The sequence below is a fragment of the Rhipicephalus microplus genome, unplaced genomic scaffold (assembly GCF_043290135.1).
Source record: "Rhipicephalus microplus isolate Deutch F79 unplaced genomic scaffold, USDA_Rmic scaffold_23, whole genome shotgun sequence".
Lineage (NCBI taxonomy): Eukaryota > Metazoa > Arthropoda > Arachnida > Ixodida > Ixodidae > Rhipicephalus > Rhipicephalus microplus.
In genome coordinates this window covers 2,857,869-2,878,769 of record NW_027464596.1, presented here as the reverse complement: position 1 = coordinate 2,878,769, position 20,901 = coordinate 2,857,869, and the positions used below count along the sequence as shown (strand labels likewise).

General features: G+C 44.9%; 1 protein-coding gene and 1 long non-coding RNA gene across 5 annotated transcripts; one reads left to right on the top strand and one right to left on the bottom strand.

The window, feature by feature from the left end:
• The first annotated feature begins 783 nt into the window (after positions 1–783).
• LOC142786429 (uncharacterized) lies at positions 784–4,422 on the top strand. Of its 4 annotated transcripts, XR_012889046.1 has the most exons (4): positions 784–1,617; positions 2,275–2,361; positions 2,420–2,822; positions 4,294–4,422. It is a non-coding gene; the product is annotated as an uncharacterized LOC142786429 (long non-coding RNA). The 4 variants fall into 4 exon arrangements; XR_012889045.1 differs by having other exon boundaries at positions 2,275–2,822; XR_012889044.1 differs by having other exon boundaries at positions 2,226–2,822.
• LOC142786427 (uncharacterized) lies at positions 2,828–5,940 on the bottom strand. Its single transcript, XM_075884112.1, has 4 exons — positions 5,527–5,940; positions 5,368–5,467; positions 4,849–5,003; positions 2,828–4,411 (listed from the first exon to the last, which is right to left on the bottom strand). Exons 1-3 carry the CDS (start codon positions 5,721–5,723, stop codon positions 4,902–4,904), a joined length of 399 nt encoding a protein of 132 aa, XP_075740227.1. The 5' UTR covers positions 5,724–5,940; the 3' UTR covers positions 2,828–4,411; positions 4,849–4,901.
• Positions 5,941–20,901: the final 14,961 nt, after the last annotated feature.

Genomic DNA, 20,901 nt, shown 5'->3' with positions numbered 1-20,901 from the left:
AAATGCCAAAGCCAGCTCAGGCAATTGTGATTGTAAGCACTTTCGTGGTGAAAATACTTCCCTGTCGTGTATATATTTCTGCTACGTCTGCTGCCCATATTACCGATTATCTCGAAGATGCACAACTCAATTGTTCATGCACGCCAGTACAAAAACGGCAACTGGCCCACGCACAAAACACTTGCCACTTATTATTACCGAGGCCTTGCGAGCCAACAACTAGCTCTCACACAGTTCCCTGCAGGTTCTTTTTTATTCGTTGCATTATTACTTTTCCAAGCTTTGGCGTCACAATTGAACAATTGCTCCGATGGAAGAGTAAGAAAATATGCCAACGGTACTTACGATCATGGCGTTCAGGGCATAATAGCCCTTTCTGGAAATGAAGCTCGCCGTGTCGGTTAGTCTGAGTTCCTCTGGCTTGCGAATGATGACCAACGTGCCATCGACACATGCCAGCACGTCTGGGATGCAACCGCGTAGCACGAACTCCGCCTTTGCCTCATCCTTAGCGGCTGTTGTCAGTGGGAAGTCTGCCAGCTTTTTCCTAGCAGCCATGATGATGATATCCTGCGTCACCTCGTGGATAGAGTTGCTCACGGCCGGCTGAGACATGCCGATGTGCTCCTCGCAACCAACGCTCTTCTAGAAGCAACCGGTAGCGAAAGATCGCAGCGCACACAACACTTTCCTATCTGTGGAAAGGTCATTTGCTCGCTGGCATCCGATGACAGGGACAAGTTCGTCGCACAAGCTACGCACTGTTCGTTCGGACAGATAAGTGGCGCAATTATGTAAAAGTTCCAAATCCGGACAAAGGCGGTCTCTTCCATTGAGTCGCACGCGATTGGCCCATACAAGCTGTGACGAATGCTGTGACGTTATGAGTGACGTGAACTGGAGTGTCACGTGACTCTTTTTTTTCGGTTTTCGGAGAAAGGCGATGGAACGGTCGGAGAGACTGTCCGAAAGCAACCGGATGGATTGAAATGGCTGCAAGGTGGCCTGGATTGGATTGAAATGGAAAAAATGCGCGACTTTTCGGCACCGGGGCACTTAGACAACATGGCGTTTCCCACTGACACGGTACTTCGCCTTGCCTGTGCGGTAGCTTTAACCGAGCAGAGGCGACGACGCGAGGTAAAAGATGCATTTGAAGAGTTCAGCGAAGAAGAGTTCCGGCAATGTTTTCGTCTGTCCAAACGAACAGTGCGTAGCTTGTGCCACGAACTTGATCCTATCATCGGATGCCAGTGGCCTTTCCACAGAGAGAAAGGTGTTGTGCGCGCTGCGATTTTTCGCCACCGGTAGCTTCCAGAAGAGCATTGGTCGCGAGGAACACATCGGCATGTCTCAGCCGGCGGTGAGCAACACCATCCACGAGGTGACGGAGGCGATCATTACCGTGGCTGCTAGAAAAAGGGTGGCGGACTTCCTACTGACAACAGCTGCTAAGGATGAGGCAAAGGTGGAGTTTGTGCTACGCGGTTGCATCCCAGGGGTGCTGGCGTGTGCCGATGGCACGTTGGTCACCATTCGCAAGCCAGAGGGATTCAGACTGGCCGACACGGCGAGCTTCATGTCCAGAAGGGGCTATTATGTCCTAACGTCATGATCGTAAGTACTGTTGGGATCGTTTATTACTCGCCCTTCGGAGCAATTGTTCAGTTGTGACGCCAAAGCTGGAAAAAGTAATAATGCAACGAATGAAAAAGAACCTGCAGGGAATTGGGTGCGAGCTAGATGGTGGCTCGCAAGGCCTCGGTAATAATAAGTGGCAAGTGTTTTGTGCGTGAGCCAGTTGCCGTTTTTGCACTGGCATGCATACGCAATTGAATTGTGCATTTTAGAGGTAATCGGTAATATGGGCAGCAGACGTAGCAGAAGTATATACACGACAGGGAAGTATTTCCAACACGAAAGTGCTTACAATCACAATTGGACGAGCTGGCTTTGGTATTTACGAGTGTTCTTTCCCTAGAGCAACGCGTAGCTTTTCACTTATCGATCATTCAGTGGAAGTCGTAGTTATGTGTACAGCAGAGGTGGGGTCGTTGCCCCCACACTCCCCCCTCCTCAGTGTGCTACACCATGTGTTTCCTTCTAAGTGAAGCTCCTTGTACCAATGACTGTACTAGTACGCATTGTTTCCTGCATATGCGTAGAAAAAAGGGATTTATTCTGAGTATAAATGCAGTACTATTTTATATCGCTCCTCATCGCAGATGTGCAAAGCATGGCTGCGCATAATTGTCATAGACCCATGATTCCCAGATTCGTGCCACGACTCCTGGGTGTGGGAACACAACCCACTGCGTGCACGCCTAGCTGCACATCTGCAGCCTGGCGAATATCTGCTTGGTAAGTATTAATGTGTACTATCTGGGCAGAGCACTCAGCTTTTATGCTTACATTGCAGGAGACGCAGGCTATCCCCTCAAGCCATGGCTCCTAATTCCAGTCCTTTGCAGTCAACCGTGCAACACTTCCGAAGGCCGATACAACAAGGAGCACGCATCCATGCACAATGTTGTGTAAAGGTGTATCGCCGTGTTGAAAAGCAAGTTCCGCTGCTTGCAGCACTTTCGAACGATGCTCTACAACCCCGATCGGGCAGCGCAAATCATCTATGCTTGCTTTGCTCTCCACAACATTGCGTTGCATGCAGGCGACTGGACCTTGGACGAGTATGTCGTAGACATGCCACCAGCTGAGGATGACGATGGAGAGCCAAGGGGGAGCCATATGCTCACACCACGCAACGTGCTGCTCAGAGACGGCAGCAGTGCTGTCTTGGACCTTTTTTGAAGTACACAGGAACGGTGAGTTTTCATGTTTTCATATCCCACACATAATTTATTTACACTGATTCTAGTGCATCTAGACATGAAAGGGCTGTGTTTGCCACATTTGAATACACAGAGTGTTTACTTGTGCTTCAATATGAAGCAAGGTGGCAATGTCAAAATGCTGCATTTTCTTTAAGTGGCACATGAAATATGCAACAGAAACACCCTTTTCCATAATAGCGATCACAGTCACAACAGACTAGATTGGAGCAAGCATATATGAGCGGCACTCTGTGCTGAATGTTGCTATCACAAAATTGTGCGAACAATGCAGCAACGTCTCAAAATTCTTTTCACCAGAACGCATAAAAATCGAGATTCCATTAGTAACATGTTGTATGAACACATGATACATAAGTCCATATCTTGTCATAGTGACTGACTACAAGCATTCAATTGTGCACGCCAGGCTTGACGAGCAATTGTGCTTGTCAAGTTGTGCTGTTTTTTTTGCTCATTGTCCTAAACATTGTGTGAATGTTAAAATAACATTTATTTGAATTCACGACTGCAGTCATGCTGCAATGCTAAAAAATATGCAAATCAAGACGGCAAACAACAGGCGAGTTGTTTTGATAACATACAGCATGAATAATTCCCTCAGCCATCTCGCGGCTCCCAAGCCATACGACGTTCGAAATTTATTCCCGCAAAGAGTCGTTTACAACAAAAACTAGATGAAATCAATCGCTGGCATGTTGCTGTGATGACCATTTACCTCTGTAAAACTGTGCGAGATGACCACTTACTAGCTTAGCGCTCCCAAACAAGATGCGAGATGACCACTTACTAGCTTAGCGCTCCCAAACAAGATTCGGAATGTAGTTGTTGCATCTTAGCCTCATTGTGCTGAAATGAAAATATCACAGTGAACTGCAAATCAGTGTGATGCAAAAAGATATCACATTACTACACTATGTGGTAATGCTGAATAAAAATCACAGTGAGCTAGAAAACACAGTGGGACAATACAAATATCAAAGAAACATTAACAGAAAATGTCAACTATACACTCGTGGTCTCCGTGTGAATGACTGGACACCTTTGAAATGTGGGTAAAAAACACTGCCACTAGAACAGCTCGAACATACATTGAGAAATGCATATATCGAACATAAAAAATGCTGCACTCCTTATACAAAGTAAATGCTAACCTAAATCTCGTAATATGTACTAAATGCAAACAAAAAACGAATAAAATAGAACATGAACAGCAACACGTAAACATATCAAAAACACTAAACCAATTATGAATGATAAAAAGTTGAAAACATGGCGAAAAACAAACTAAACTATGTATATGTCTCCAGAAGCGTATAAAATTGAACATGAACAGCAGCACCTAAACACATTGAAACCGACAAATCTATAATGAATGATGACAAGAAAAAACATTGAACACATGACGAAAAATTAAACTAAACTACGTATCCCTTTCTCGCAGAAAGCCCTCAGCCATGGCCAGTGCCCTCCTGCACCGCTGCCGCTTTCTCCTGTGCCGCTGCCACACGCCGTGCTGCAGAAGCGATGCGGGTGGTTGATTTTTTCATCTCCCGCAGCACCTGCGATGAATCATCATGGTGTAAATGTTTAAGTGAGCTGCCGGTAAACCCTTAACCATCTCGTGGCTGGAAGCTGCTGCTGCTGCCAAGAATTGCAACGGGCACAACAACTTCCCCTCAGTTGAAGATCAACTGGCCTGATGGCATCCTTTGAAAGTGGGAAGCTTTGTGTACAAGCTATGCCCTCCTCGTGTGGACCTACAAACATTTGTTGAAACTGCTCTTTATTAATGTCCTCAAATGCATCTCTCACCATGAAAGAGCCCCAGGGCTAACTAACCTTTTGCCCGGCAGTTTATCATTGCAGATACCCGATACCATGCCCTCAATACAATGCATGGTTCTTGTTTACAGCCCAAGTTGGTTTCAGTCATCATAATAGAACATGGGGAATGCTTATGCCCCTTATGTAAAATGTAAAAAAAGGGTCTACTCACCTTGAGCACCTTGTCGCCCTGCTCAAGGTTCCAGTCCTGCACTCAATAAAGCACTAAGTTCTCAGATGCTTGCGTGTTACTGTGTCACTGCCATCTACAGCCGCTTCAGTGGCCTCCACATCCATTTCCACTGCAGCAGTGGGAACATTCGCCTGCTGGAAAGTGTAGTAAGCATGATCTTTCAGAAAGTGGGTATTCGTTACTCTAGCTATTTTGCAACCTTAAGTACTAAACATCTGCGGAAATGTTCTGCAGCTATTCAGTGGTCATTGATGTCATGTATTACCATTTTAGTGCATGCACTTGCCCGCAGTCATTGCGTGTTTTATGATAAATTAATACCCCTTGTACTGCAAGGGCTGCAAACTGAGATTTTAGTTAAACCTACCCACTTTTGATTACTTTCTCGTGCGCTTTATTCCCGTTTAACAAGGTTCCGCTAAAGGCACCCCTTCAGATATCAAACTCTGTCATGGCACCGCTCAGGAACCCGTGATACTGCGGCGGCAGAGTGCTTACCTGTTGATAGGTGAGACCAAAAACGCCACTGAAGCGTGTCATCCCAGTCAACTGTAGAACCTGGCCGCGGAAGCCAGGCAGCCAACCCCATACAGTGCCCCTGAAAATATACACTAATGTCACAGAACATATTGCCCGTGCCATTCGACGGTCACTCACGTTTGTGCGTCTCTGATGGCGGCGGTGTCACGGCGGGCCTCGCGCACCGGCCTGCGCCACCAAGCCTGCCATTCCTGCGCAAGCACTTCATGGTTCAGCGCGTCGCTGAGCTCTTGCCACAGCCGCCACCGGTCGGTGATGGTGACGCCGTGCCGCAGCTCGATGGCATTCGCCACGAGCTGGGGATGTTCGTCCATAAAGGCGAGCACCAGCGCGCGCTGAGCCTCGGATAACGCCGATGAGCCGCTGCTGCTGTTGACTACTGGTACAGTTGACCTCCGCCACGATTGCGCTCGACTGAGCCAACAACTTCGAAAGTTGCGCTGTTTAGGTTTGTATAGTGGAGGAGATATGAAAACAGTAACTGCTTGAAACGGGGTTGTATTTAGCGCCACCACGTACCGTCCCGCTAAATTTAGCTTTATTTCATAACAATAACAAGAGAAATACGTTTATATTGTGCCGTATTCCTTAATAAACGTTTAAAAACTTGTGCCAACACAATTTGATGATGATCAATAGTAGTTAAACATTTTTCAACACGTTACAAACACTTTTCACTTTGCTATACGGTCCCCAAGTTCACGTCAAAATGATGACGCGAGGCTTCATTTCGCTCATTGGCTGTTCACTTCCTCTCGTCCTCGCGACCGCTGCGGACCGCCCATTTTTTGACGTCACCGACAGACCGCCTCCGTCCGGATTTGGAATTTTTACGTAATTGCGCCAAAGAACATTGCCGGAACTCTTCTTCAGTGAACTTTTCAAATGCATCTTTAACCTCACTTCGTCGTCTCTGCTCGGCTGCAGCTGCCACACAGGCGAGACGAAAAACCGTGGCAGTTGGAAACGCCATGTTGTCTAAGCGACCGGATGCTGAAAATTCGCGAAGCCCTTACATTTCAATCCAATCCAGGCCACCTTGCAGCCATTTCAATCCATCCGGTTCCTTTCAGACGGTCTCTACGACCATTCCTTCGCCTTCCTCCGAAAACTGGAAAAAAACAGTCACGTGACACCCCAGCGCACGTCACTCAGAACGTCACAGCATTCGTCACGGCTCGTATGGGCCAATCGCGTGCAACTCAATGGATCAGGGGCCGAATTCACATAGCATTTTTTTGGCTACGCATTTTCTTAGCCAAGAATTCTCTTATCTGGAGGGATTACTATAGCGCGGGTATGAATTTAACTCATTCGACACTTAAGAGGGCGAGGAGGACACACGATAGCCGAAGAAACGACAGAGAAAGAAAGAAGTGTTCCGATAATATCAAGGTAGCACGCAAAGCGTCTAGCATCGAGAGTATACGATGATAGCCAACGATTTGCTGCAACTAAGTTTCAGTTCCGCGAGCGTCTGCTACAGCGCTTACAGGATGCCGCGTACGTTGTAATAGACGTTTTGGTGGGCTGTGCAAAGCCAAGCACTCGCCTTTCATCAACGCCTGTAGCTGAAAAAGAAATTGCTCGATGGCCTTAAGCCATCGAGCAATCCATGCACTATCTCGCCAAGTAGATGTTAACAACACTCCAGGTGCACCACATCAATGAAACCACACACAAATCGATGCATGCAATGTTTGAAAATGTGCCTCAAATGTCTTCCCCTATTTAACGCGACCAGTTACCTTACATTTTAATGAAGCTGCGCTGCTACTTAACTAATTCGGTGCAATCGAGCACGATATAGTGGTGAACGTAAGTGTGTTTTGTACCTATAGTAAAAGGTAGCCTTTGTTACAATATTCCTATTACAAGACACAGGAGCGACTTTTGTGCCTGCAGACGAATTGTGCGGAAATAGATAACAGCAGTAATCAAATGAAATTGTGAGCGGAATTTCGCTGGTTCCATGCACCGCAGCATTTTTATAAAGCGGGAATGCGAGAACGTGCATACGCTTACGCTTAGATATGTGTCTGCGTAAAACGAGGGAGACTTGTCGGGAGGTGTTTCACTGCTAATGCTTTTCACAAAACACGGTGCAAATAGTTCGTCCAGCGTTGTTTGAGTGAGCAAACAAAGCAAGGGATGTGTATACGTGTCTTGAAGTCGAGAGACGTTATCACACGTGTGAAAAGGACGAAAAGAGAGAAAGAGAGAGACTCTCGTTTCGGCTTCGCGAAACTTGTAATAGATAGATAATAAAGACAATTTTCTGGCCCAGCAGACGTCAGGGAAAGTTTCCGCAAAGCAGCGTCGGATGTTTGGGGAGCTTAAAAAAGTGGAGTACGCATTTTTTGGGAGCGAGAGCCACACAGAAAGCGAGATGAAGTGTGACTGTCTTTTGATGTGAGAATCAATGCTAATTAGGAGAGTTGTGAGTTATTGAGCGAAATCTTCCTTAAATAGTGATAATGGAAACGAACTGAGTATTCATATAGTGAAAGTCGCACTAGTGACAGTGAATTCATAATAGTTGATTAGCGTTGTCACAGGCCTATATATATTTTTATTTTCCTATTTATATTTGGCAAACTAGGAGAAGGTAGCCTACCTTAGAGCTGGCTATCCCAACGTCATGTCAGTAATGTACAAGGTAAATAGCGCACGGTTATATAGTCACACGTGGCGGTTTCTATCTTGTAGTATCCTCGGGAAAACGCATTCTAACCATTTTTTCTATTTTTGACCAAGTTTCACCGGACGTTCTTGCATTTGGCGTTATTCAAAGGAAGGACTATATATCAGCAATAGAGTTAATAAAAGCACTGCTGCAGTGGACGAGCTGTTACAGCGCTCAGGTACAATCTACGAGGTACTTGGTTCTATTCGCGGAGTCACCGAGCACTTTTTTTTTTCAAGAGGTTGCCTGGCCTGACATTATGCGTGGTGGCGGGTACAAATTTTTTGAGAAGGTGGCAATTAAAACTGACATGTTGAAATTGACATATTCGGCCAACGCAATGTGTACATGATATGCCATGTAGAGTAGCTATGCTCTAAACTAATCTTCGCAGGTTCGTTCCCTTTTACCCAACTCCTTGCCCATGACTGTACCTTGGCAAATAAAACAACTTCTTTGAACACAAATATTTTGTGTAAGGTTACATTTATTTTTATGCAGTACAAAACAAATTGAAATGTATAATGGCTTAGAAGAAAAAGAACTAGAAACAAATTCAGCCAAATCATTACCAAACTAACTCACCAATGATAAACGGATTCTCACTTAAAAGATACATACATACATACATACATACATACATACATACACACACATACATACATACATACATACATACATACATACATACATACATACATACATACATACATACATACATGCATGCATGCATACATACATACATACATACATACATACGTACGTACGTACATACATACATACATACATACATACATACATACATACATACATACATACATACATACATACATACATACATACATACATACATACATACATACATACATACATACATACATACATACATACATACATACATACATACATACATACATACATACATACATACATACATTCACTAATGCGTAAACATTAAAATGAATGGCTATAAAACAACAATTCTAATACACTTATTTTGAATATACAGAAAGTAACTTACGAGAGAAATCCACCAGCACTGTTATGTCTGAACACGGTGTTTCTCGAACCATCTCGCAAAAGCTTGATGCATAGTTTCTGCTGCTGCCCAGTGAGAAGCAGTTTTTATAAGAAACACAAGAATAAAGCCCTTGACAATTTCATGCTAAAGAAAAGGGCTGTGCATCAATATTTTGTACATGTCTTCAATATCACTCTGTTTATTTACATAGCTTGGCTCATTCACAACACACTAACAAAGCATGTTAGGACACTTGGGCTGGGCTGAAAGTTGTCAAAGCGCAAAGAAATTCCAGACAATACATGAATAATACAATTATAAGCTACTAAGCTCCTTGGTGCGAACAGTGTTTATATTGACAGCTATAGGCACCATTTCATTTCCCAAAAACACTTCTCAAAAGTAGAATCAACTTTATTTAGCTAAAAGTTTCTATTCTGGCGCGTCGTGGTGGTTCAACGGAGGAAGTGACTCTTTCGGCCAAGAAAGCAAAGACCAATTATTTTCCAGTTCGTGAATTCACCCCATGCTAACATTGAGGCAGCTGGTAGGAGTGGTTTTGGAGAGAGGAAACCACCACATTCCTACAAGTTGTGGCCTTGGGTAGCTAGTTCACTTGGATTAATATGATGAAAAACACTCCTCAAGAAGACTTCAAAGTTCGCGCAATCAAGCCGTAAGGTGTTGTTCCTTGTGGACCGATGTAGTGCCCACATGAACGTACCTGCCTTGAGTGCCATCCGTCTTGTGTACCTGCCTGCAATTATATGTATGTATATAACAGTAGTAGTAAATTTTTCATGCTTCAACTTACCATAGGAAAACATTATATTTGATGGTCTTAAAACTTGCACACGTTATAGTACTGCGTAAATTATAGTACCGGTGAAATTTAGTTCTGCAAGGTGAACTCCCCGATGGCAGCATTTAGTAGCCGTCGGTGTCATGAGGAACCAAGTGTGCTCTATGGCCAACAGGCAAAGGGCATCTGCAGACTGGAAGCTGCCGATGACAGCAATGAAGGGCTGGTGAGGCGTGCACGTCCACTGATATAGTGTAAGAACTGGCCATGACCGGCTGTTGTCAAGGCTCTAGTGCCGTGCCAAACGATGACCAGACGAACTCGGAAATCTGTAGTTAGGCGGTAATGGTCTACAACTTCATCCAAAGCAAGGCACCGGTGAAATCTTTGCTCTTTCTGTGGGTCGGAGGGAAGCTTTATGTTTACGGGCTCTCGCTGCCACATAGCACTCTCAAGTTCTTACCGAAGAACAGTGTAGGCGCGCTGCCAAAGTAACACTCTCCACAACAGAATGTAGCATCTCGCAGCTTTGGTACATCACGTCAATGCGCTAGGACTATGGTTGTCACAAAAAGGAGAAGTGACAAGTTAACAACCAAAAGCGCCAAGCTCCACCACCGCAACCTGCACGGCAAAGCAGTTATCAACGCTGTCTTTAAACTTTCGGTCACACGAGAACAGCTTGTTCACACGTCTTGAAACATCAACACAGCACCACTGTTCACAACGAACATCGTTTCGCTCCCGAACACTAGATTGCTCTCAAGAAAATAGAAGCGTACGGGCTAATCAGTGGCGAAGCAAGAACCGAACACAGCACGTAGTTCATACGTTTCCGTACGTACTTGGGGTCACTCAAGTAACGTGCCAAAACGCTGTCAATCCGAAATGTCGCACAGCACCCAACAGAGAGACTGGAAAGTCAAGCAAACGAACTGTTACCGGCACACAAACACACATTGCAGGCTTCTCGAGTGCTAGTTGCCGTCGATACACCGGCGCCGATCCCTGCTTGATAACCACACCGACGCACAGGCTTCGCTGCACTTCACCGTACACCATTGCACTGCCGCAGCTTTGCGCACTGCCTACATGCACCGAAAGAGCTGCCGTAATCACAACACATCTGGTCGAACGCTGAAGTAACTCATGCGAGAAGCGTTTGCTGAAAGTCGCACCGACCGATATGCTGTTTACGACGCCATGTTGTTTCCGACAACTGCGCAGCACGTAAGAGAGTTCTTGAAAGTACTTGCGCTATTTTCACGGCGTGACAAAATTTGCTCTTATGTGTGAGGGGAGTGATATGACGAACACGACAGGTGTGCCAGATGAAAGAAGTGTTTTGGCAACGTCACGGAGTGAGCTGATGTAGAGGCTATTGCCTCACAACCAATCACAAATTGTGCCTGTCGGCCAAGCCGTCGTCTGCTCGCGTTTGTCGTCTGCTTCCATCAAAGCTTGCGACAGGGGATTCGCCTTCGCAACGCTAATATTCTCAGGTCAAGTGGTCGCTGCGTCGCACAAAATACATGTCAGGGGCTCGCTCTACCTTTGAATTATGTTCGTGCGCCAAATTAAATGGCTGGTAATTGTCGCAGGGTTGAATTCAGCCAAGGTTTGCTCCAGAATTGTGAGGGTTTGCATATTTTCGGTGTCATACAAAGTTACTAGGGTCATTTTATTCCAACTGCTTGCCATATTATCATGGTCTGAACAGTGAATGTGAAAATGCATGATTTGTTTGTAGTTCCATGCGTAATCACGCAAACCACTAATACGCTTTGCTTTACAAAGTACGCCCCGTTTCAGATCGTCCCAAAGTGTATCGACAGCTGTATTTGAGAGATCGCACCCATTGGATAGTTAGAGCCAGTGTAAGTACACTAGAGCACAAGCTTTATGAACCACTCACTGAAAAGTTCCTCTCATTCTTATTTCCAATAGCGTGCAAGGAATGTGCTCTCTTTAACCTCTTTGGTGGTAATTTCCAACAATGAGGCAAGGATCTCGAGTCACACTTTTAATTGGATGAGATTGGGTGCAACACAACAACATAACAAATAAGGTTGATCCTATGCCATGCCGCGTTCGAATGCGCCGACCATTCACGTATCACATTGGTTTTTATCCAACCACAAAACTTTACATGCATAATTTTACGCCATTGACGTCCAATAAAATTTTTCAATTACTGCAACTTCGAACTTATTGGATGAAGGTGGTTGTCAACACCATCCACTGCGTACAAGGGAAAACACACACGAAACTCAAAGCGCCGAAAGAAATAAAAACGCACCAGCAGTCATCAGGCTTCATGGGTGTGAACTTCATGGGTGTGAATTAACTCAAAACCAGCTAGGGAACCAAATTATGCCGCCGCGGCGGCGGATTCTAAGTAGCCACATTGTTCCTAAGAATGGACCGGACCACTCTTAGGATTTTCTTTCAGCCACGCTGTTTTTACGCACAATTTTGCTTCGTGAATCCACTTAGGAGCACTTTTCGGTGACGTAAGCAAATATAGCAACTGCATCACCATCGCTGACATGTTCCCGGGCAGTGACAGTGCGCTTTATTGCAGCGGCCGATGTGACAACGATGACCTCTTACGACGTTTTTTTTCGTTTCGTGAATTGACTTACGCAACAATATTTCTCTTGCGCAAAAATGTTTTCCTAAGTGAGTTTTGTGAATCCGGCCCTAGAACTGCCTTTGTCCGGATTCGGAATTTGTATATAATCGCACCAATGGCCCTCTGTCGCCATGCGAACAGTGATAAGACGGAAGACGAGCGCGTTTGCCACATTCCTAAAGGAATCGGCCCAATTGCATCCAACGCCTAGGCTGTTGGCAATCCCAACACGGCTGAAGACGTCATTTCAACGCTGATAGCATGCTAGCGGCCGTTTTACTGGTTACCCATATATCAAATTTGGCATTACGTGACGTGAATGGACGATGAATGTAAATGACACGTTCAAACATGATAATCATGACACGCGTGTCATTTAAAACAGAACTATATGCTATGCTCATAGCATGCTCTTGGCCGTTTCGCAAGCTCCACATATACCAAATTCGGTATCAGGTGCGTGAATAGACGACGAAGGTAAATGACTCGTACAAACGTGGTAATCATGACACGGAAGTCATGTACGGCATCATTTACCTCCACCTCATACCGTTGTGCTGATTTTAAAGTGGCATATAAACATTTCCCAATCGTGCTTCACATATAATCGATTCCCACAAAACGTGGAGTCTGCCATTTTTTTCTTTGTTTTCTGCACCCATCGCTCCAGGCTAGCTGTCACCCCGCACGAGATCATGCTCAACCTCTTTCTTCACCATGCGATTCCATTGATATCAGTGGCGCTGCAGCCCTATCTGGCAGTACAGGAGTTCCTGGAAGCACAATTTATAAAACCGTAGGCACCGGTGTTCATGTGCATGAATCGATGATCTAAGATACGAGACATGGTCTCACAGTCTCACAATCAGAAAAACGCAATGACTTCGTTTGGCGGCCTTTGTTGATAGCCTGGTTGAAAATACTTGGGAATGGTTATTAAGCTTTGTCTCCTCAAGCTAAAACAGCGTGCGGTGACCATTTTTTCGGCCTATCTCTTATTTCATCAAGTGCATTGTCGTGGATCGATTCTCAATCGTTCTGTGCGTGGCTTTTCAGACTTAGATGCTTTCTCAGAGGTAAATCATGGATGACTGCTGACACGACGCTGCAACGAACTTCAGAAGGGGAGCTGTTTAAGCTATCGCAGCTAAGCCGTTAATATTGCGTAGACCAATGGCTTTGTTACGGTTGTTTACGGGCCCACGTTGGCACGCACCTAGCGTGGGCACGTAAACGACTATAGCGTTCACTCAAAATACGACCACAACAGGATAGGTAAATATTAGTTATAAGAGGCACAGTATATCAGCCGGCGCAAATAAGGTTTCTCTGAATGAAATACCGTTTAAAAGGGGTGAATATGGGGCATGTTTTCAAGTACGTATGTGGCAATCTTGTTATTTACAAATTTGGTGCCAAGAGCACACAAACGTCTGTTCACGTGTTTCGGCTTCATTTGGCAACTGTCCTAGGCCACCAGTGTTGACGCATAAACTTGTGGTGGGAACATCTCTGAACTTGCTTCATGTAAAGTTTCATTTGACCGTACGATAATTCAGATGGTTGTATGGAACTAAGGAAAAAAACCGTCCGTCTCGAACCCCTACAATCACACCAACCTTGTTAAACAGGGCATTATTGTGTCTTGTTTAAGAAAATCTCTACTGAAGTCATCTTTAGTAGAGACTATGGCGTGGGTGTCCCACCTTGATTCAGTGGGGCGTCCACACTCTGATCAAGTCGGTGGCTCGCGTCCTGCCAAAAAAAAAAAAAACGAGATGAATTATGCTGACCAGTATGGCCGGCCGATAAAGAAAAAGAATAAAAAAATTTGTTGGAGTGTCCTATATGTGCAAGGCCTGGGAAAATCTGAAAAATAGGCGATGTGCAGTCATGTTGACCTCATCTTTTTCTGCTTGTGTAAACAAAGTTTTAGTGTTAGAACGAACTGTCGAAATTGTTAGCGTACCAACTCTGATATCAAAAAAGAAAGCAGAATACGGCAAAAAACAAAGGGTGTGGTGGTTACCACTGAAATAGGCATCGTTTACACGCGACTGTTGGAGATATATTGCCAGGTTTATTACTGTGTGTGGCATTTGGCACACTGAGAAACATGCTATCCGCAGATACACGCATGTTTCGGATGCCGAGTACTAATTTAGGAGACGAAATATTCACATCTCATGCGGGAAACAACGCAGCTAATAAGGAAACTACAATGTCTTATGTGTCGAAGCCACGACGAGCATACGAGGCACCCTGTAGAATGATTTTGGCCGTCCCGAATCTCTTAACGTTCCCCCGGAGCGCGTGTGCCATTGGCCACTGTACTGAAGGAATGTAGTTTTTATTGTTTTACTAGAAACACTATTGATGATGTTTTTATCTCTCGTAAGAATATTGAGATAAGCGAGAAACGAGCGCAAACAACGCCGTACAAAGTGAGCGAAAGCGACTGTCACGAAGAAGCGCCACGACAGGCGTCGAAGAGTGCTTCCCAAGACGTCATCCAGGCCTCCTGCTAGCTGGCACCATCCGAACTTCATGGGTGTAATTAGCACGAAAAGCGAATGGTATGCAAGGCTGTGCCTCTGTCACTCAGCTAAGCGGTGACAAATACCCGACGAAGTGTATTACTGCACGTATACGGGTACATGTCCAGGAGGAGTTACCTTATCTCGCTCTCCTGTTTGATCGTGTGGTGTTACACAACCCCTGCTTGTTTTTTTTATATCTCGCTTATTCACAATACCGCTCTTCCGATATCCATTGCGTAGCGCTTTTTGCTTTTGCCGTTTTATCACTAGGACTTCTCTTGTCTGCGTACGGTGAATGGCCTGAAGAGAAAAAGGTACTGGTGACTCAGCAGACATGTGAGGGGAGGTGTCGGAGATAACGACAGGGCGCAGCGTGCCTTGTGATATTGTTGAGGAGCGGTGTGCTGAAGAGTAGTCACACAAGGAAAGTGATGAAAACAAGAATTTTCCCACATACTGGTATTTTGATGGCATTCCTACAAACAAGATGGAAAAACTTTATTGGGTTCTTCAAAAAGCACTTTATCACGTTACGGGCCACTCCCTCGTCGGAACAAACGACCAAGTCTCTTTGTTGCGTCGCGGGCCCGTTGGACTGCCCATGTTCGAGTCCGAAGCTGGTAAAAGCAACCTCCTATTACAACGGCGTGATGACTTCATCACAGCGTAACGCAAAGCACCACCACAACAGTGGTTGAAGTTAGCTATATCAATGCATAAAGCTTTGTATGAAAAACAAAGCACGTGTTTAAAGCTGGCTATTTCCACGCATATGGTACATGTATGTAAAAAACTAAAATTCATGTCATCCTTTTTTAATGCATGTACCTTATGTGCGTATATAAACTTCGGGTGCCGGGTTCGATTCCCGTGCCGACAGCGAACCAACCGGTTTTTCACGATGGGTAAGAAGTACAGCGACCTGGCATTCGGTTGTTTCTAGGCACTAATTTCGAAATATAGCCCCATAAGATTTTTCGAAAGCCCCTGGGTGTATCTTAACCAACCAGACCCTTGGTGAAATAGTTACGCATCCAGCGCTGCTAAGGGGGGGGGGGGGGCAGAGAAGTGCTGCTGCCAGGTACGTACTGAATAAATAGTTACATGCGCACTTACTGCCTGGTGAAAGCTTTGGAGGGCACCCACGCCGTGGGAAATCGGCGGCATGAACCACCAGACCTAAATAAGGTCATCCTCTTTTTTTCTTAATTTCTTTGAAGTTAGCTATATTCGCGCATAAGGTGCATGTATTAGTGGAACGCATTTCAGAATATATCTTGCACAATCGCGTGAGATTAGAGTACGTCCCCACCTGAAGTACAATGGGTGTCAGAGCGTGATGTCTGCCTTATTGTCTGTGTGATGAAAGGTATTGTCTGTGTGATGAAAGGTATTGTCTGTGTATGAAAGGTATTGGCGGTGAGGAAACGCGAGCCAGCAGCACAACGTAAAATGTGTCAAGACAATCCCGAAGCAGTGAACCTATATTGTGCACACGTGTTTGCACGCAATTGCGTGCTCAAGCGGGCCATGTACGGAGATTCTAGGTTACCCGAATGATCACCAGTGCTTCGCCCACTCATCATGATTCACCTCGCGATATGCGGTGATTTGTTGAAATGTTAATTTCAGCGCTGTCGTGGTGATTGCCGCATATCATATGTGAAATTATTTACACTCATAACAGCCTGGCACAGCAAAAGCTTGGTGCGGACGATACTCCTTAAATATGAAATAAAAGTCCTCTTGGAGTGATAATACACTTGGCATGTTCGAACGAAAGAAGTAAGACAGAAAAGAGAGCAAAGGTAGCAATGTGAACTAGTTTAGCATTACTGCTTGGTAAGGTAACTTGGACGGGGGATAATGTGGGAAATATTTAGAGAGTCAACAAAAAGAGGAAGATAAACAGGTGAGCACGCACACACACTCAGGCATCATGTGTCGTATGGGGCATACATTATCGTTTTACAACCATTCATGCAAGTCCGTAGCCCTTAGAAGATTTAACAATACCATCATTTTGATTCTCGATTACTTTCCGTATAAGCTTTGAGGACAGTTAGCAGTTCAGCCTGGGGTCAAGGCGACTGAGATCAATTGTGGGTGATCGCTTCTAAGCAGCATAGTAAGGTCAGATGCAAAATATATGCCGCAAAAGGTCTCCTTAGTACTGCAGATGTCATAAGCAGTGTTGTCAGCCATTTCTAAAGGAAACAAAGATGACTGTTAAAGCCACTCCTATAGACCTAGTCGCTATGTCAGAGTCACCTCTCTGCGGTAGAGTTCGTTGTTATATGAAACCGTAGTGACCTGCTTACCTGGTGAGGCTGATATTTTTGCCTACTTGGTCTGTTCAGTGTGTTGTGTGTAATGTCCTGTACGATCATCGAAGACTGACAGCCCCATCAGACCTTGAAAGAGGTATAGTATGTTCCATATCGCCTTGAAAAGCTAACCGAGTGACATTCTCGGCATGTTCTTTGCCTGTCACGTCACCGTGCACCGTGACTTGAGAGCCACCGCATGTATCGTGCTTGCTTTTCCTAAATGACACATTAATCTGAGTTATAAAGACGATAGTCTTTCTTGGGGACCTTCAATGCAAAAATTTTGATCTGTCTGTCTGTCTGTCTGTCTGTCTGTCTGTCTGTATATTTTTCTGTTTGTCCACCCTTAATGGTACCCTAAACGGCACCAAAGTGGCCAAACGATACTCCAAACGGCCGACCCCATACGCTGCGACCACCAATAATGCTTAAGATTCAGCCTTCGTACTTGTACAATTGTCAATTAAAAAGCAATTATTGCGCATATATGAGTCACCATAACAACACGTCAATAATCTGTATGTGTGTCGCTTACTAGAAAAGGCATACATAGGCAATTATATGGACCGTAGCATTTATCACGTTGCGCTGACCAAGCAATGTTTGCACGAAAAGTCAAGTGTTTCCTACGCTTTGCTAAGACGACACGGTGGTGGCACCTAACCGTCGCCTTGCGATTTACACCTTATCACCTCCGAGACGGGCGCACAGGGCGCACGCGCTACGTTCTCCAAGATAACTGCCAGATAGCGCTCATGTCTCACGTGTAACGTGTCTTGATTCGCTCGTTCGCCTTCGCAGCACGCTCGAGGCACTTTAGCGCAGCGCCTTCAGTATACTATTCAGCGATTTTCTTGTGCAGAACATCAAATAAACGTTTCGTTCACTCCCTCTAGATGCAAGACTACCTATCGTCTTTCGACGGCACTTGCAGTGTAACATGCAGATACGGGGCCAATTTTTTATTTCAAATACCTGCTATTCCTGTCAGAGCTGATATCAGATAATGCACGGCTGCTTTGGAGTCACTGAAAATTTATCATTTCTGTGATCATTCGAGATTGATCAAAAGTGCAGCGCAAAAGCTAAAAGTTTCACAGCCCTTAAAACAAAGGTTAAACGTCTGGACGAGACTATCCCTGCTATGGGTAAACACCGGGTAGTCCTTGAGTCGTCAGTGCAAATATTTACGCGGCCGATGCACTTCGCCAGTGCATAGGCCACGTGAGGCAGTAGAAGCAGATATAGGTGTGTCCAGAGATGTGATGATAGCTCAGGGATTTTCCTGATTTCTGGTACGCTTAGGTGCATTATAGGATGAATAAAACAAGGGGGAACTGATGTTGATGCGGGCTGAAGCGTGATGGAAAGTTGGCAAAATAGCTTGAGGTATTTGCGTAGTTTGATGCTTACGGCATTTCTGAACCAAGTCTCACAACGTGGCGGCAATCAACTCGAGTGATATTGATGTGAGCTCTCAAGGCATGTAATACAATGTGCATTTGTATCGATCGGCCCCTAGCGATGGCGGCAGTCCTGTACCTATGCAGCTCCATTTATACCACGAATCACCTTGCACAAGGCGATGCTTTCAAGAAGATTAAAAAAAGATAGCTGATAAAGAATGCTTAAAACTCATGATTTAAAAGTAGACTACTAAGTTATACTTGTCGACTGTTAGGAACTTTCCGATTTCTGCGCGTATATAAGGATTGATTATTTGGGCAAATATTCATTGCCTCTCCATTGACATCTGACTTGACAGTTTGAGCTTACGTAGAATGTGTGCATCGCTTTTAAGCGCAGTTCGCCAAAGAACACCTTACAAGCTATGAATTACAAGCGAATGATGATTGATATGTGGGGTTTAACGTCCCAAAACCACGATATGATTATGAGAGACACCGTAGTGGAGGGCTCCGGAAATTTCGACCACCTGTGGTTCTTTAACGTGCGCCCAAATCTGAGCACACGGGCCTACAACATTTCCGCCTCCATCGGAAATGCAGCCGCCGCAGCCGGGATTTGATCCCGCGACCTGCGGGTCAGCAGCCGAGTACCTTAGTCACTAGACCACCGCGGCTGGGCTACAAGCGAATGAGTTGACTTTACTTCGCAGAAACCAGGTGAATAGGTTCTCACGGGTGCACATGCACAGTCTGTTAATGCTACCGCCAGGAGAATACTTGTATTTCACGTACTTCAGAAGACCGAAAGAGTTCCTCATTCGTGCCTTTAGAACGGAAAGGCAAGGGAAAATTTGAAGGGCGCTTGAACTTCACCTTCAAGGGTAGACTGCGATAGCGCTATCGGGTATCGTTCGCATCTCCTTCTCAATAGGCATTCTCGCTACAATTCTCACTGCTTGCATCAACCATGTTGTAAAGAAACAAATGACTGTGCGTGAACCGTTAGCCGGTTCAATTTATCCTACATTACATACTGCAATGTGTCCTACTACATCATAATTATCCCTTTTGCTAATCAGTCATAGGGTTCGCTACACACTTCGTAAAGCGACAAGCGACCGTATGTTCGAACTCTTTGGAATCGACACGCCTGTAAAAATGTACCTATTTGTTGCGTAGTTCAAAAGTATTTACACCTGGCGCAATTCTATGCTTTGCCACGCTGTATTACGAGCTTTCAGGAGACTCTTTCCTTCACCCCCCGCCCACACACACACACACACATATATATATATATATATATATATATATATATATATATATATATATATATATATATATATATATATATATATATATATATTGTGTGTGCTTTTTTTGTCTGTGTGGCTTCGAAGCAACGTGCATGCGCAGGAAGTGCCTATTGCAAGACCTGCTGCACACAACTTTTTGCGCCCGATCGTCGGAACCATTTATGTGAAGGGATCACGAAGTGTTGTCCTGAAACGCGTTGAAATGTGTTAGTGGCATCTGGGGCTAGAACATTTTTCTTTAAACTTCACACGGACACACTACCTGTGAAAGCTAAACTCGATTAAGGACGAAGGTTCGTGCCTGGGGGAGTAAACTGATTTTTGAGTTATCAAGGCATCATACCATGTTTGGATGTATTGCGAAAGAACAAAACATGTTTTATTGATTGTCGCGTCGTTATGTTTTGTTGGGATGTTGGGCACAAAGCTACCAAGCAACGCTTACGGTATTCATTTTCTGCCTATTCAAGGAAATAGCGTCCTATATGAATCCCTCATGCTTGCAGATGTTGCATGCACATGCAGGTTACGTATGAATATACAAAACACTCAGCACTAAGCAGGATTGGTTGACGCGCAGTTTGTGTCATAAACGTTAAGCAACTCACCAAATCACTGGAGCACAAAGGGAGTCATGGTGCAATACTTCGCATTTTAGATGCCCTGAAACAGCTAAAGTGCACGAAGTGTTGCAACGTGTGCTACACATGCTTGTGGCTGATGTGTGGCACTTATGCATGTGTAAGTATGTCTGTA

Bases quoted from the DNA above. Each gene is read 5' to 3' on its own strand.
- LOC142786427 (XM_075884112.1), bottom strand. From the start codon at position 5,723: ATGGACGAACATCCCCAGCTCGTGGCGAATGCCATCGAGCTGCGGCAC. The intron at 5,468-5,526 runs GTGAGTGACCGT...GTATATTTTCAG, and splicing joins GCCATCAGAGACGCACAAAC to GGGCACTGTATGGGGTTGGC. The intron at 5,004-5,367 runs GTAAGCACTCTG...TACACTTTCCAG, and splicing joins TTGGTCTCACCTATCAACAG to CAGGCGAATGTTCCCACTGC.